The sequence below is a fragment of the Pteropus medius genome, unplaced genomic scaffold (assembly GCF_902729225.1).
Source record: "Pteropus medius unplaced genomic scaffold, Ma_sr-lr_union100, whole genome shotgun sequence".
NCBI lineage: Eukaryota > Metazoa > Chordata > Mammalia > Chiroptera > Pteropodidae > Pteropus > Pteropus medius.
Genome location: NW_024354875.1, coordinates 37,652,383 through 37,670,570, shown reverse-complemented (window position 1 = coordinate 37,670,570; position 18,188 = coordinate 37,652,383). Strand labels below are relative to the sequence as shown.

General features: G+C 35.4%; 1 protein-coding gene across 1 annotated transcript in view; it reads left to right on the top strand.

Moving 5' to 3' along the window:
- Nucleotides 1-1,829: 1,829 nt before the first annotated feature.
- Nucleotides 1,830-18,188, top strand: part of CCDC141 (coiled-coil domain containing 141) — a 160,625-nt gene continuing 144,266 nt past the window's right edge. Inside the window, exons 1-5 of the mRNA XM_039855348.1 lie at nt 1,830-2,306; nt 2,927-2,999; nt 4,273-4,387; nt 10,751-10,983; nt 13,329-13,451. Of these exons, the coding sequence (XP_039711282.1) occupies nt 10,882-10,983; nt 13,329-13,451 (225 nt within the window). The 5' untranslated portion in view covers nt 1,830-2,306; nt 2,927-2,999; nt 4,273-4,387; nt 10,751-10,881. The remainder of the gene's footprint in view (nt 2,307-2,926; nt 3,000-4,272; nt 4,388-10,750; nt 10,984-13,328; nt 13,452-18,188) is intronic.

Here is an 18,188-nt window from a genome sequence, read left to right as displayed (position 1 = left end):
ATGTCAATTACATAACAATAAGGGTGGAAAACTAAATAATGAAAATACTAATATTTTAAGTCTAAAGTTTGTGATACCTCAAAGTATCTTCAGACATCTCTTGGGCATTTCAATGTTTTTTCAAAACACCTATTTTAAAGGCCTACTTAATATTACAACGCAATTCAGTCCCTGATATACCATTAGCAATCCAGTGAAAAATGGCAAATAAAGATAGAGTGTTTACATACTGGTAAATTTCAAAATTAATGCTAAATATAGCTATTTTCTTTCTTCATTTTCTTTTTCTGAAATACCAGTGAGGTATGTAGAAAAATGAAAATCCAAGGAAATCGCATATCTTAATTATTTTTATTTATATTTGCCTGTGTAAGGGATGGGGGAATTGGGAACATAGAATTAGGAACCTGAGAAGTTAAAAGTACATAAAATAGAATTTAAACAGATATTTGAATAGCAGATGCTTTTGTTGCATGTTTATAGGAAAAATGAATATCAATACATAATTCATACAAATGGCTCTACAAATCACTAAACGATCCTATAGTGAATGTTACTAGAAGAGTTTATTTCCATTCTTTTATGTGATAACTTCATAATAATGTGATTTTATTTTTTATTTGTTGGGGTAACATTGGTTAATAAAATCATATGGGTTTCAAGTGTACAATTCAGTAATATGTCATATGTGTGTTACATTGTGTGTTCACCACCCAAAGTTAAATTTCCTTCTATCATCATATATTTGACCCCCTCTACTCCTATCTACCTTCCTACTTCCCCCTTCCCTCTGTTAACCACTAAACTATTGTTTGTGTCCATGAGTATCTGCTTATTTGTCATGTTTGTTGCTTTCAGTTTTATATGCCATAAGTGAAATCATATGGTTCTCAACTTTTTCTGACTTACTTCACTTAGCATGGTAATCTCAAGATCCATCCATGTTGTCACAAATGGCAGTATTTCATCTTTTCTTATATGGCTGAGTAAGATTCCATTGTGTATATGTATCGTGTCTTCTTTAGCCAATCATCTGCTGAAGGATACTTTAGTTGTTTTCATGCCTTGGCCACCAAAGATATATGCACCTTGAGGTGCATATATCTTTGCAGATAAAAGTTTTCAGGGTTTTGGGGGTAGATAGCCACGAGAAGGATTGCTGGGTCATATGGTGATTCTATTCTTAATTTTTTGAGGAACCTCCATACTGTTTTCCATACTGGCTATACCAATTTACATTCTCACCAGCAGTGTATTAGGGTTCCTTTTTCCCTACAACTTCTCTAATATTTGTTATAACTTCTCCTGTTGATGATAGCCAGGTGTGAGGTAGTATCTCATTGCGGTTTTGATTTGCATTTTCTTAATGGCTAGTGAGGTTGAGCATCTTTCATATGTCTGTTGGCCATTTGTATGTCTCCTTGGGAGAAACGTCTGTTCAGGTCCTCTGCCCATTTTCTGATTGGACTGATTGTTTCTTATTGTTCAGTTGTATGAGTTCTTTTATATTTTGGATATTAGACCCTTATCAGAAGTGTTGTTTGCAAATATCTTCTCCTATTCAGATAGTTGCCTCTTTGTCTTGTTGATGGCTTCTTTCGCTATGCAGAAGCTTTTTAGTTTGATATAATCCCATTCATTTATTTTTGCTTTTACATCCCTTGCCTTTGAGGTCAAATTTATAAAATCCTCTCTAAATCCAAGATCTATGAGTTTGGTACCTATGTTTTCTTCAATGTTATTTATTGTTTTGGGTCTTATATTCAGATCTATGATCGATTTTGAGTTATTTTTGGTGTATGGTGACAAATATCAGTCTAGTTTCATTCTTTTGCATGTGGCTTTCCAATTTTCCCAGCATTATTTATTGGAGAGGATTTCCTTACTCTGTTGTAAGTAAGTTTTTGGTTCTTTTCTCGAACATTATTTGCCTGTATTGATTTCATTTTAATCAAAACAAGAAGTGGGAAGAACGATGACACAAACCCAAAGCAGTTTTTTTATAATGTTAATTTATAACCGTGTATGAAAATTCTGTATTTTCATTGCTCATATTGACTTGAGGAATTCTTTAAGAGGGTTCTTCTCATTTCCAGGACATTTTGGCTTGGTATATTTCCTATGTTATGAAGCTTTCTTGTCAGAATTCTTCATGTGTATTTTATCTTTAGTTTCTAGGTGGGGAAAACAGAACAGCTTTGCAGTGTCGGACTTCTGCTGTTGCTTTTTAAGAGTGCTTGGTATACTGTTCTGACTTCGAGGGCTCTGTCCAGGAAGTGCTCAAACATGGACTAACTGAGTGACAGGTGTGTATAGATATCTGTATAATTTTTGATCTTACATTAGAGTAGAAGAATTTAGTCCCTGTGGAATTGGAGCAAGAGACTAAGAGAGAAGTAGCTGGGCTCTTGACTCACTCTCTTTATGAACTTAAATAAGCCACTGAATTTCTCTTGCCTCAATTCTCCAACTCATATGACAGAAATAATAGTCCTGCTCTGACTGGAGTACAAAGTTGTTGAGAGGCCTAATCAGAGTAAATGGTTACAAATTTTACAGCTCTAAGGAGATTTAATGAGGATGATTCTGATAAAGGAAATTGGGGCCTGTGCAGGTGGGTGATCAGCAAACATTTGTTGTGAGGCTATCAGCTTACCCTGTTATCAGGAGCTATGGCAGCGACATGCCTGAAGCAGAATCTAAACCTCAAGTAAATTGACTTTGCTTTTGAAGTCCTTCCTTTACGAGGGAAGAATTTGTGATGGGAAACCAGTCGGCTTATAGTGGTGTGAGTTGTGTAGGGTGGGGCACAAATGACCTGCTAGTTTTGTTTCCATTTTTGATTTCCAGGTTTCTGTGGGTTTCTCTCATCTTGTTTCCTGTTTTTCCTGAAAGCCTGAGTATATGAATATCTTTTTTCCTGCAGGTGTTAGTAACTTCTTTTATCCTTCCGGACATTCTCAGCGATCATTGCCTTTCATGTAGGTTCCATGATTTGGGTGAGTGATATATTAACAAATGAAGTTTCCCAAAGCGAGGAACTTCTGTGTCTGAACATTGATGTGAGGTGTTCTTATCTGGAATGATGATGCAGATATTGAAATCCATACAGAAAATTTTTAGAAACAGTTAAGTTTTAAAAAATATAATCTGTGGTCGAATTCTGTAAAACATGGCTTTGTCATTAAACTAATGCCAATAAACTATCAGTAAATCATGAAACATCACTCGCAAACAGCTGAGAAAACTATCATAACATTATTTAAGAGTCTTAAAATACATAATATATATCTGCAAATGTTTTTTATTATTATACAAATATATACATATGTATTAAGTTCTTTATGTATGTCTTAGTGTTTCTGAATAAAACCTTATATGTATATATATATTTTAACTTTTTTCAACTTTTTACATAATTTCTGCTTAGAATTCATGCATAATACCATCCTGTTTAGGGTTTCTAATTTTTGTGTCCTTGAGTTTCATATTATTTTTTCCTTCTTTGACAAAGATTATAGCTGCTTAGAAAAGTGACCGCTCATCCTCAGTGTCACTGCTGGCCTCCCTAGCAACTGGAACTAATGCTGCTCTGGAAGCCTCCCTTGGGATTCCTCTGGGGTGGAAGTTCTCAGCCTCAACTGGAATTTAGCAACAGTAAAGAAAAAGAAAGAAAATGTAATTTTCCAAAGTCAAGTTGGCTAAGACTCCTGTTTTCTCATACTTTCTCTTCTGAAGGGTAACTCTCAGGGCACTTCATTATGTTAAGAGGAATTATATCGGGATGAGAACCCTGCTACGTTGAGCCTAAGTACACAGCTCAACACAAGTAGGAAGACTTATGAGTTAACATTTAAAAAATAAACTTCACCCATGAAAGTTCTGCAGTGATTTTTAAAAAATATTTTCCAACTTGAAGTATCGTGTGAATTTCTCCCATTCAGAAAGTTTTCCCAAATCAATAATTGCCACATTTACTGTTTAACACATATAATTGGTAGTTTTCCAAATAATACATTGCTTTAGAGAATTTTCAAGAAAAGATGTACATAATAATTATGCAAGTATTAATATCATTTCTCACATCATTTTTGGTAAAGCATTGCTTAAAATTATAATAAATATAGCCACCTTTGATCTTTGACCAAGCTAAGTATTCTTTGAACTTGCTCATGTTTTGTTTTGTTTTGTTTTGTTTTGTTTTGTTTTGGTTTGGTTTGAACGGAAATTTTACTGGATATAGATGTCACTTGTTAATAATTATTCTTCCAGGTCTTATGGAGAAGCTAAAGGCTTATATGTCATTAAATGAGTTTAACTGTAAGGAAATCTATGGAAGTCAATGTACAAGAATGTTAAAACTGCTGAAAGGAGTCATGATATTTGGGTATGTTATCCTTCTTAAGTAAAAACTTAAGTATCCATAAAAGAAGATCCCGAAAGAGCATTGTGTTGTCATCTGTGGTTTAGGTGCAGTAGAATTCATCCTGCCTTCTGCTTTCATTCTATTCCTACAGTCTCTCCTCCACGGAGTTCCTTTAACAAGTTAAGTCGGATGATGTCATTCCTTGGATAACAACCCTCCAATAATGCCCCATCTCATTCAGAATAAAATCCAAGTCTTTATGTTGCCTTAAGAGCAGGATTACCACCTAATTTATTATCCAAAAGAGATGATTTTGAAAATGAAAGGGGCCTTAAGAGTAACTATGCCAGGGCAACAAGTGAAAATCATGCTTGTTCCAAGCAAAGCAGACACAGAGGCACCTACCTAGAACACTTTACATGAACTAGCACTACTACCTCACAGACTCATTCTATCAGTGTCCTCTTTTCTCAATCCTCACTTAGCTATAACCACATCTGCCTATGAATACTTTTCAAATATACATGCATGCCCCAGACACCTGGAATGTTCTTCCCATAGATATCTGAATATCTTGCTCTTTTCAACTTAATCCTCAAATCTCATCTATTCAGGAAAGCCTGACTCCTTCCTAAAATAATATCCTTCTCCTCCTTCACTCTCTCCTTCTTACTCTGCCTTATTTTTCTTCATAACATTTATTACATTCCAACATAATTATATATGTACTTTTTGTTTGTTTCCTAATCGATTCTGTTTCTCCTACCAGAAGACAAGCTCCATCAGTGGATAAACATTTTTTTTTTAATTGCTGTTTGCCTGGCATCTAGAAAAGTGCCTGACACTTAGTAGGCATTTAATCATACTCGGTGAATGAACAAATGAGTACATGCATAGAAGAAGTCGATAGCTAGAATGGAGACTGTTCTAAGAGGAAAGAGCAGCTTCCATTTACTTATGGATGGCAATTAAGTGAGAATGCTCGTAAAATAAGTGAAAATGCTTGTATTCTACAAGGTTAATAACCCTCATAGGCAAATGAATGTCTTCACTAAGATTAGAGAGGTGCCAGGAGGAGTATCACATAATATAAAGAATGAGTTAAGGAAAATTTTAGCTAAAGCGAATGGTAAAGATGATATTCTAGAAATGATGACTCGCTGAAATGTTTTTACTATCTGATCATAATGAGATAATTTCCTCCCCGGTGATGCATATTTCATGTCTTTCTAACATATTTAATCCACTTGGGTGGCCTACCATGTGTTTTAATTCAACTTAATTTAAAAATTTTATTTCAAATTTTGTGGCAGTTACTAGATTTAGGAAATCCCTTAACAGATGTTGTTGTCTTAGAAATAATAATATATAACTATCAGTATACCACCTATATGTCAAGTATTATTTTAAGTGTTTTACAAATATTATTTTATTTAATCTTCCAAAAAAACCTTTACGATATTGGTATTCCCATTATGCACACTTTGCAACCAGGAAACTGAGGCACAGATACATTAAGGCAATCTGGTTTCAGAGCCCCTAACCCATTGCCATTACCATATTGTGTGATTTATTTGTTGTTGTTATTTTATAATCATTTTCAGTTTATTATTCCTGTTAGTTCTGTATTCCACTAGAAAACCTAAAAGTATTTCCTGTTTTCTTTCGCAAATTATAAATGTAACCTTTTGGATTCAATCTACTCTAACCACTACTAGTTGTTTTTCCCTTAGCTTTTATCATAGTATTTTTATCTTGGTTATTTATTTTATTGTTTATGATCTATCTTTTCTTACTGGAATGTCACCTTTTTAAGGGTAGGGACTTCACTCACTTCTATAACCCTAAACAATGTGTAAGTGCCTGGAATGTAGCAAATGTTAAATAACTATTGGTTGCATAAATAAATAATGAATGAGTTGCATGAAAACTATCATTTTTTCTATATAGCTAATGTAATTCAATCAGTCAGCCAATATTTATTAGCAGCAGTTCTGTGCTAATAAATGCCTAGTGCTGTGCTCCATATATAGCATTTGCTAAATGCCAGGTCATCTCAAGCACTTTATGTGAAGCAACTCTTTTAGTCTCTACAATGACCCTATGAAGTGGTCTGCAAAGATCAAAAACAAAAATAAAAAAAACAAACATTGAGACATGGCTCCTTTATATGAAGAGCTTAAATCTAGTTGAGAAATAATACTAATGGAAGTGAAATAATTAGGAAATAATATGAGCTTATAATACCAGAATATAATTATTAAATTTTGAGTTACAACTAAAGTTTGAAGAGATGTATAAGTAGGTATTTCAACTTTTAAAATGAGTTGATACTTTATTTTAAGCAATGGAAGGAATTTAGATAAATAAAGGGAAGAAAGGAGTGCGATTCCTGGATAGAACTGAATTAAAGTAGAGAACAAGGATGATCATTGCAGCCTGAGAATAATGGTGTTTGTCATTGGGCAGGTAGGAGGGGCCAGATCATAGATAGCTTTGAAACCAGGCAGAAAAAGTTGGGTCAGAGGTGACAGGAATCAGTGAATCACTGTGTTTGTGTGTGTGTATGTGTGTGTGTGTGTATTTGTGTGAGAGAGAGTGATTTATAAAGTCAGGAAAATAGGTCTTTCCAGTCTTATTATGTGGATTAAATGCAAAAAAGAATAAAAAGCACCTATCCCGGTTCCTGGCATGAAATTAGCTGTCACTAAATGGTAGTAAATGTCTCTGCTGGTAATAGCAGAGAAAGTTTTGCCTTGAATTTTTAATATGGATAAATAGACTCATTTGGATTATTTATATCAGGTCTATCTTATTTATTTTTATAAAGTCGAACACAGTTTAATCAATAATATTGAGTAAGACAAACATTAAGGATGAAAAAATGAGCAGACCACACATTTACTCCATTATGTTGTTTTAATGGCATAACTATAGACAGATCTAAAAAATAATCATATGATAAACTTTTCATACTTCTTGCTACCTATATTTCATTAAAATGTACTATTTACCACTGTGGCAAACAGTGCATTATTTCCTCAAAAAATCAAAAATAGAATTATATCATCCAGTGATTCCAATTCTGGGTATATACCCGAAAGAATTGAAGGCAGAATATTAAAGAGATCATTTGTACACCCATGTTCATTGCAGCGTTATTTACAATAGCTACAACATGGAAGCAACCCAAGTGTCCATCAATGGATAAATAAGTAAGCAAAATGTACACACACACACACACACACACACACACAATGGAATATTATTCACCTTTAAAAAGGAAGGAAATTCTGACATATGTTACTGCACGGATGAACCTTGAGGACATTATGTTAAGGGAAATAAGCCAGTCACAGAAAGGCAAATACTCTATGATTCTACTTATGAGATACTTAGGGTAGCCAAAATCACAGAAACAGAAAGTAGAATGGTCATTTCCAGGGGCTGGGGAAGAGGTGAATGAGGAGTTGTTGTTTAATGGGTGTACAGTTTCAGTTTTACAAGCATAAAAGAGTTATGGAGATTGATGATGGTGATTGTTGCACATTATTATGAATGTATATAATATCATGAACTGCACACTTAAAATACTTAAGATGGTAATTTATTTTGCTACATGTATTCTACAATAATAAAAAAAAAAATGAGACAAAAAAGTGCTATTTGCAACTCAACAGAATCTAGTTATAGCATTTTGATTCCCCATGGAGGATATTTCACTAAAATTCAGCTGGTATAAAAACAGGCATTTCCCAGAGGATTAAACAGAAGGCATAATAACCTCTGCAAGAGCTTCTATATGAGAATCCTGTAAGGTTTTCTGTTTTGTTTTGTTCTGAGAGGCTTTTCGTTATTGTTGTTAAGATAGAGAAGGCAGAGTTTAAACAAGTTGTAACTTAAAAAGCTTTAAAAAATCCATTTGTTTATAGTGTACTGATTTCTTTGGTATTGTATATTTTATGCCAACTATTCTCCAAACTGCTTATCAGAGTTAATGATTCAATTGGTAATTAAATATTATGCTAGATGCAGAACACAGGCCAATGTTCTAAATGAGTTTGATGTGGATGGAGAGGTCTGATCAACAGCTTCTGTAAGGGGAGGACTAAAAAGTTGAAAAGGAAAAAAAAAAAACAGTAAGAGAAGGAGAGAAAAAGTGATTCAAGTCTTTCGAATATTTAAAGCCATAAATTTGAATTAAAAAAAAAAATTAGTCAGACAGAAAGTACTTAAATTCATGCTTCATCTAATTAACAGAGAGAAAGGTCATTTGTGCTCAAAAAAAGGACCATCTTTGATGCTAAGCAGCTGGATTCATCTTCTAAGAAAATCTTAAAGTATTTCTAATTCCCTTTGCCCTTCAACATTGGAACTAATCAGATTTTCACCCATGTATTCTCTCCTTTCCATCTCTCTTCTCCTTTTCCCTTTGTGTGGGGCTTCAGTCTCACAAATTCCACTCTGCCCTCCACACCCTTTACACAATCATCCATCTTAAGTGGGGCTCTGTGGACATAGCCACTTTTTCCCTAGTCATGATCTTTGTAGCCAACTGCTAAAAGTTCCCTTCTCCTGAGGGCCTTCATGCAATTTATGATAGGAACTGAGTTTCTAACAACAGGATTAACTTTGGGTGAAAGTACTGTGTATTTTGGGTGTGGGTCACTGTTTGCTGTACTGATTGGCAATGTACACAATAACTTAAGCAGTGCTCCTTTGAACATTTTAGTTTTGGGTGTGGATATCATGTGACAAAGTTGTCAACTCTTGGCCTTTCTTGAGGGCAATTAGTGAAAACTGGTTTCATTCAGTTTGTTTTGATTTGTTTGGACCAACTATTTGCTCAAGCAAAAGGAGCCTGCTTGAGCAAATAGTTGGTCCAAACAAAAAATTGAAGCACCCTCAACAAAGAAGTTGGGTTGGTTCTCAGCAAGTTCTTCCCTCCCATAAAATGATACCATTTATAATACTTTCTACATCATGGTGTCTCTTGACATCTGCCCTCCTGAACTTGCTCCAAATGCTCCTTTCACGGCATCAGGTAAAGTTCGTGGAGCCCAAGAACTGGGGTCCAGGCATGGTTTCCTCTCACTGGAACAGTAGGCACCTCGGTCATGACCACGTAATTGCGGAGTAGCCATGACATGCTCTGGTGAACAAAAATAATTGCTGAACACCAAAGTACATGTAAAAGCACTTTTCTCCCTTGACTCAAGAAGGTTATCATGAACTTTAGCAAAACAAAGCAGTAGTGCTTAGTCTTCTGAACATTGGCCCTGAACCTGAACGTGCTTTTAAATTGAGCTAAGGGTTTAAAGAGCTAGTGGACTCATTTAACTCTGTTTATTGCTCTTGCCTCCATTCTGGCTTTGTCCCAGAGATTTCTGATGGCTCCAACAGCACTGGAGTCAGTATCTCTGATGTGTTTGCATCTAACCTCTGACCTATACTTTAGTGTTATTTTCAGCTGTTCTTTGACAGGGAATCCAACAGCTGCTGTTTAATACCACAGACAACTTGTGACATACACTGAGTTTCTAGTAATAGGATTAATCTGCCCCTCTTAGGCTCTGATTTGAAGCTGTCTATAATTTTCCTGCACAAGGCATTGGGGGAGAATAAAAACCAAACCTGAAATACAATGTTACAGGTTTTTTTTGTTTGTTTTTTACTTGTAGAAAAATATACATGGTGTTAATCTATAAACAAACAAAACAGTTTTTTGCTGCAATTAAAAGGTAACAGCAAACTATCACTTCTTAATATTTGTGATAACTGAATTTAAAAATTCTGTTCAATGTAGTACAGTAGTCATAAAGAAATCTTGAAATGGTAGATATTTGTTTGATAAATGTTCACTGAAATATTTTTTAAATGTCCCTAAGAAATCTGAGGCTCTGAGAAAATGTGACCATTCCACATAAACTTCATTTGACAAAAGGCAGTAAGTTTTAGAAAAGCAAATGAGTCTAAAAATGTATTTCAAGGAATTTTGTGGCTTAATCCCCAAATACCAAAACTTATTTTTAAAGTACATTTTAGAAGCTTTTCTTTGCATAAAAAAGACTTCAAAAATCTTGAAAAGATTTATATCTAGGTCAATGACTAGCTGGTTTCAAAGTCCACCATAACTGCATAGATTCAATGGCAAAACTAATTTGAGTTGTCAGGTTGTAATTTTTCTTTTTTCCATTTGCTGTCAAACATCAGCTGATAGGCAGAGAGCTAGAAGCTGCTCTTCACATTTAAGATAATGGCAAAAATAACAGGCTCTTAGTGTTACCATACTAGGGGTGTGGCGATTCTCTCCAGTTCTCTCTCTCTCATGATAAACTCAATGGGGTTGTCTATTTTTAACCTCCTGTTCTTTCCTTTTGGCAGAGTAATCAGTGCGAGCTGAGCTCTTCCCCTGAATGAATCCAAGTAACCCCGGTGGTTGCCTTCTGAAATGACTAGCAGACACACATCTGTACGGAGGCTGCCCAAAGTATAAACTCTGATTCTAAAGCACCATGTCCAGCCAAGGAAGTCTGGGAGTGGAGTTTTCTACAACGACAGTCAGTTCAGTAGCTGTGCAGGCTGGGGACTCTAAAATTGTTATAGCTGTCATAAAGGTAAGCTAACAACTTTCTCTTTTCTGTGTGGCTGTGGGCTTCTTGCTGTGTGTAGGTAATTTTAAAGAACATTCCACACAATCAGTAGTACGCGGCATGTAGAAGATAACACAGTGAGTACATCGTATTACTTTCTTAAAGCGGCAGCTAAGAGAAACCTCTGTTAAGTTTCAGCCACTTACTATAGTTTCTCTTTTATTTAGCAGAAAACTTCTACAGCAGCTTTGTTAAAAAAAAGAAAAAAGAAGAAAAAAACATATCATATACTTTCAATTTGGTTTTTAAAGGCAAGGCATTCGAGATTACAAGTTCATAATTGCCAGGCTGAAGAGTCAAGCAGACCTATGAAATATTTGTGATTTTTGAGAGTGAATGTGATGGAGGAGGGAAGAGGAAGATCTTAACAGATAAGGAGTGGTGTTGTCTTGAGCATGATGGAGCACAGAGAGCACCTAATAAGATGCTCTGATGTGTGCCCTCCTGAGCACTGGATTTCACATGATAAAAACACTAGTTAAACCTTGTCACATCGTTGGGGGAATGAAGACTCTGCCAGGGAAGGTACAAAGGACATGCGTCAATATGCTCTTAACTGCAGGAAGTCGAAGCCACTTGGGGCTTATGTTTTATGACATGTTTTATGTCAAATAATTTGCCCATTTGCAAAGATGATCACACATCTTTAGATTGAAGAAGACATCCATGATTTTATTTCCCATGAAAGTGTCCTACAAAACCCCCTGAAGCCTTATGCTTGGATTTAGACAATTCACCACCTAAGGAATTCATTGTTTAATGAAGGGGATCCAGCAAACAAGCTGGTACTCACCAGTCAGTTACTTTCAGGCTTAATTGAATGACTTTTTTGGCCTTTTGTTAGAGCACGGACAACAGGGCCTGCTTAATTTCACTTAATTCTGTCAATTTTATGTTAATGTGGAAATTATAACAGGAAAGCAGCACTTGACATTGAGCAAGACGATTTACTCTACAAGCACTGAATACAAAGTGTTCCTAGTGAGGCCATTTTCCAGAGCTGTTGAGACTTGGTCCCACATAAACAGGACCTCTGCTGATTTCCTCACCATCTCATTTTTTTTCAAAGGCAATGAGTGGACTTGGAAAAAAGCCTGAAGCAGAAGTAGCAAAAATTGAAATTTTGCATGTGATTTTATGATGCTTTGAGTATCTGCAAATTTTGGCAGGGAGGGAAAAGAGGCAAGCTCACTGTTTTTAAAAAAAAAGTTAACTTTTCCCCCCGTCAAATATGAAACATTTCTTAGAGCAGGGTGAGGAGTAATACATATGGAATAAATTATAGGAGAATCAGAAGTGGATTGACAGTAAAAAGAAAAACTTCTAAAATTACACTGGAAACTTATTTTAATTGAAGTGTGTTTCTAAGATTGTTCCCTCTTTTTCCCCTCCCCAGCTCCTTAACTCACTGCCGTCCCATGTAAAATATTCAAAGCGCACAGTCCATCTTAAAGGAATAGAAGTGCCTGTGTCTGACCTGTGTGTGCCTCTTGTTTCCTAATGTTTTCAGGACACTAATTATCTAGAATAGACATACTTGTTCTCATTTCTCTTCAGCAATTCATTTATCCACGTGCATGTGCCTGTTAGTGGTTCATCTTGCTTAATCAATTGTTGCTTCTTAGAAAAGCAGTTCCTCAGCAAATGCAGTGATCAGTTATGTCTTAGAGCAGTGAAGGAGTCCTGAGTGTGGAAAATAAGTTGGCTGCTCTCAAATGGCAGTTATCACACACGTCTAATTTTATTGACATTTTCCTATACACTTCATTGACTACTCAACAACAAAAGTTGGAAAATGTTATGTTTTAACTTTAAAATAAGATACAAATCAGTTGTTTCATCTGCTGTTTGTTCTTTCTGGTTGAACCAGTGAGGTCAATGTAAAGACACTATTCAGCCTAAAGTTTGCATCCTACTTGCCTGAATAGAATTTCACTATTTTTATGAAATTCAGTTTTGTGAGTGAAAGAATGTACAATTACATGAATTATTTTGTAACTTTCTAATATTCAATAATACATAATCTATTGTGTGTGTTCTTCATTAGGGAATTTTAGATTTAAATCTAATATGCCAAGAAAAAATAATTTATCTCAAGAATTAAAAAAAGAAAAGGCTAATCATGGATTAATATTAGACCTAGATTCATTTTTCAATTTATTAAGACCCATCTCTATGGAAAAAATTAAGTGTTCACAGTGTAACTGGAACTAAAAAAAAAAAAAAGGAAAGAAAGAAAAGAAAAAGAAGGGTGAAGGGGAAGAAACAAGAGGAACTGAAAGTGCATTTCATTTCATTTTTATTTTTAGTGTGGCAAGTGGATACAACTTCAGCTGGCTGAATCACAGCCCAATATTCTAGAAATTGGTAGCAGTCAAGATGAAACCAAAAAACTTCTTCATGATCATGAACTCCTTTTGGCAAAGCTCAAGGTAAGAAAGATGTTAAGACATGACACAGATACAAAACTAAAAAGAAAAAGCTATTTCTTATACTTCCTCTTGATTCCTCTGTTGTCACTGGGCTATGGCTATTTCAACCTAGTTCCGGTTAGATAATGGAAAAGCACTGTAGTTATGTATACATCAACACTAGAGAGAAATAACAAGATTTTTAAAAACTTTCTCTAATATGATAGAAAATAGAGTGATAATATTTTTACTGTGGAGAAATAAGTATTTATTTTTCCTGGCTGCCTCAGTGGAAAAAAATTTCATTTTTCCATTTTATGCATCATATTGTTAAGTCACAACAGGTCCAAACTTTCTATTGTTAATGATACCTTCTGGCAAGAATAATACAGAGGTTTTTTATTCCCTCTGCCAAACTGTTAATATCTGATTTTGTGTTTAATATTCTTGAAACCAAATAATACTTTTATTAAAATCAGAGTTATTTTTCCATATGTGTGGGGTTAGTTAAGAATCTAAAAATAACATCAGTTTATGATTACTAAGGTATCTAATAAGGGCCAACTACATAATTTATGGTGTCTAGTGCAAAATGAAAATGTGGGCTCTCTTTTCAAAAAGCAGGAAAAAGTTTTTTCTTGATCAGTCATGATGTTTTTTTTAAATCTGCTATTTGATGTCTAACTCGTAGGCATGAGGATGTGTGTGAGGTGAATGCAGAGTTTCAGGCCCTAGGCCTCAGCCATGGCTCAGTGCACAGGGTGTGGGCTTGACTTCCTGACTTGTGTCCTGACTCCTGCCAGGGCAGATGACAGAGGTCACTGAGCAGAGGCAGGGAAGCAGACAGGATCGCAAAGAGACTATCCCCAGGAGGTAGAACCACACGCGCAATGGGGCTCCAGTCCTCCAGTACTTCTTCTGTTGTCCCAATGGACTTCGCTTGTAAAACACAAACTCAAAGATAAAATTATTAAGAATTTTAAGACAGTGACAGGTAAAGCATGAAACCCCAAGTGGTTTCCCCTTCTGAGAATGGAGCCTTGTGATACAGCCAGCCCTGTGAGTGATAACCCTCACAGGCAAATGAATGTCTCCACTAAGGTCAAAGAGGTTTAAATCGGGGCTGATGTGACTAGATGTTCCATGTTTTCAGTACTTTAATATTTCTGGTTTCTTCGAACATCTTGGCTGGAATTCATACTTTGCTTCTAAGATTTAGAGGCAGATCTGATCTGCATCTGATTTATACTAACAGTGGTTTTCTGATTGGACAATATTAAAAGTAATTGGGTAAATCAGACTGAGAAATTGAAAAAGAATTAGTGCTGACGTAGGGGGTCATTAGAATCCAAAATTTTTTCTCCTGTTTAGACAGCTTCTTGGTCTGGGCAAGAAGCTCTGGGCTGTCTTTCAAGGTAGAAATCCCTGGCCACCAGGAATTTCTTTATGTATCTAAAAACAAAAACAAAAACAAACAAACACATTATAATGTGAAAGAGCATTGAACCAGGAATTAGACGACCCATGTTTTAGCACTAATTATGCCATTTACTAGTGTAATTCAACAAACAACTCAAGTTCTTGCTGCTACACAAAAAGCTCAGTTTCATGAATTGCGGGAACCCACTGGGCTTCCTTGAAATTCCTGCCCATCCCCAGAGGTTTACTTTCTCACGATCTCCTGCGTCTCTAGTTCCTTCATGTGCACCTGCCAAACTGTTTCTGAAGTTAATCTGGACTTCAAACTACATCCCATCCCTTCTCCAGGTCCCACTAACAGTCAGTGCCCAGCCAGCATTTTCAGGTCCACTGATGAACCGTGGGTGATGGGGAAGCTCACGGTAGCCTGGGTCTCTCAAGCCACCTTTTTTTCCCCCACCTAATTCCTGTCCAGGCCCAGGACTCCAGTGAGATTGCTTTCTGAGGTAGAGCAATTCAGCTCTCCTTAAAAACTCTGCTCAAATTTGCATACCTAAATCAACCCAGGCGCTCAGCTGGAAAAGGATTTGTCAGTTAACAAGATCCATTTTCAAAAAGTGTTTGTTGTTCTAGATTCTAAAGTCTTGTTGTCCTTGTAGGCCAGTCTTCTGGCTATTGACTAGCCTTCGGGACTTCAGCTTCACATATATTGTAGATCCTTCCATAATGTGCCATGCAATTGTGAGACCGTGAGGTCTCGAGTGAAAAAGGATTTTGGCTTCACATAGGCTTCTATCCACGACCTCTTAATGTCCATCTCCCATACCCTCCCTTACCCTACTTGCCTCTATGAACCCAGCCACCTCCTCAAGAAATTTTTAGTAACATCATCTTCCAATGTTACTGATTTTTTAAAAAATCAAGGAATCTGAAATCTGCTTCAGATTTGCTGACAAAAGACTTTTCAAAATAACAAAAATGTGAACGTGAATTCCATTTTGCAAGTCGATAGATTACTAATTCAACCAATTTACTAGTAATTATGTTGTCAGGGCAGGCACAACCTTAACCTGTAGCAGAAAATTGTTGGATCCAAGTTAGTTTTAGTATGAACTTTTCCACAGACAGGGACATTCCAAGTCCAAAAAGCCAATAATATTTAACATTTAATATTCATTCCAGTCCTTTTCTTATGCAGAGAGCCCTGCAATTTGTTCTAATTATAATGAAAAATATGCCGTTAGGAGCGTTAAGAGGGTGTAGAAATTCAGTTGTGAGTCCACTCTGATTTGAGCAATGCAGTTAGCCTCTCTGGTCTCAGGTTCTTTATTTGAAAATTTATGATAATAACAGTTACCCTCAGTTACCCTCAAACACCTAAAAAGGAAATTTGGGGGAGAAATGCAGTGATGTATGGAAGTGCCTGCTGCCTTTTTTAAAAAGTGGTATAATTGTTCTGTTAATAATAAATATAACAGAATAATTTGGATGTTTAATTTGATAGAAAAACTATTTTCTGCCTTCCATTGAAAATCATCTCAAATCCTAGTAACTTAGAGTAAAGGGGAAATTTCTAGAACTACAGAATTTTTATGAGTGTTTCTAATGTTGGTAATGTTTATACTCTGGAGATCTTACTTCCCTTTCAGTGGTGTAATTAATTCCAATGGAGTGTCCAGAGGAAAAAATATTTCCCTATTTTCAGTGGGAAACCATAATTGTGTGGAAAAAACATTCACTCCCCAAAGGCACCTAAATTCCCAAACCATACTTGAATTATTTACAATGAGAAAGGAGACATTTAGGGAAAGAGAAGAGGGAGATTAAGCCAAATGAAGATCTATCTGCCTGTGGCTGCCATGAGTTTACGTCCTCAGGTGGTTCAGGAGGGAGAGAAAAGGAGTTGGAGACACCTTAGGGATGTTGCTAAGAATGTTCTTCCCTTCAGTATTGACTTGCAACTAACTACATTGCTACTGTCCAGAAGAATTACAACTATAAGAACCAAGAAACCCTTTGGCCACTGGCTCCTATACTTGTAGATATAGGAATATGTAGATATATAGGTATGCATTTGTAGATATTTATAGCATTCAGTGAAGAATGACCCTTGAGAGTATAAAATACTAAAATTTTTCACCTCTGACTTGACTCACAAAATTATTGGTTCTCTGATTCTGACTAAATCTTTGACCCAATTCAATGAGTACTTATTTTTGTTCTATTTCCATTAGCTAGAATTGAATAATCAAAATATATTGGCAGTAAAGCTAAAAGTCTTATTAAAACTTGCCTTAAATAAGGATAGTGTGGTTTTCTGCTATGAACTGGAGTATTTACTAAGAATGCATTTTTTATTTTTTTATTGTGCTAAAATACATATAATATAAAATTTTACATTTAAATCATTTTTAAATGTACAATTAATTACATTCACAATGTTGTGTAGCCATCATCACTATCTATTTACCAGACTTTTTCATCGCCTCAAACAGAACTCTGTACCTATTAAGCAATGACTCCTAGTCCTTTGTTCTCTGGTAACCTCTAAGGCACTTTCTACCTTTATGAATTTGTCTATCTTAAGTACCTCAGGTAAATGGAATCATATAATATTTGTCCTTTTGTGTCTGGCTTATTTCACTTAGCATATGACTTCAAGGTTCATGCATGGTATAGCATATATCAGAACTTCATTTCTTTCTATGAATAAATAATATTCCAATGTATGGATGGATATACCACATTTGATTTATCCATTCATACGTCAATGGACACGAGTCGTTTCCACTTTTTAACTGTTGTAGATAATGCTACATTAAACATTGGCATACAAAATATCTGTTTGAGTACCTGTTTTTATTTTTATTTTTTTGTATATATATCTAGGGATAGAATTGCTGGGTCATATGGCATTTCTATGCTTAACTTTTTGAGGAAACACCAACATGTTTTTCAGAGCAGCTGTATCAAATTAAATTCCCACCAGCAATATACAAGATATAAGTGGTCAAATTTCTCCACATCTATGCCAAAACTTGTTTTCTATTTTTTTGATTATAACCATCCTACGAGGTATGAAGTAGTATCTCTTGGTGGTTTTGATTTGTATTTCCCTAATAGTTAATAATGTTAGGCATATTTTTATGAACTTATTGTACAATTGTATATATTCCTTGAAGAAATGTATCTATTCAAGCCTTTTGCTCATTTCTAAATTGTTGTTTGTTATTGTTGTTGTCGAGTTGTAGGAGTTCCTTATATATTCTGGATATTAATTTCTTATCAGATGTAGGATTAGCAGATATTTTCTCCCATTCTGTAGGTTGTCTTTTTACT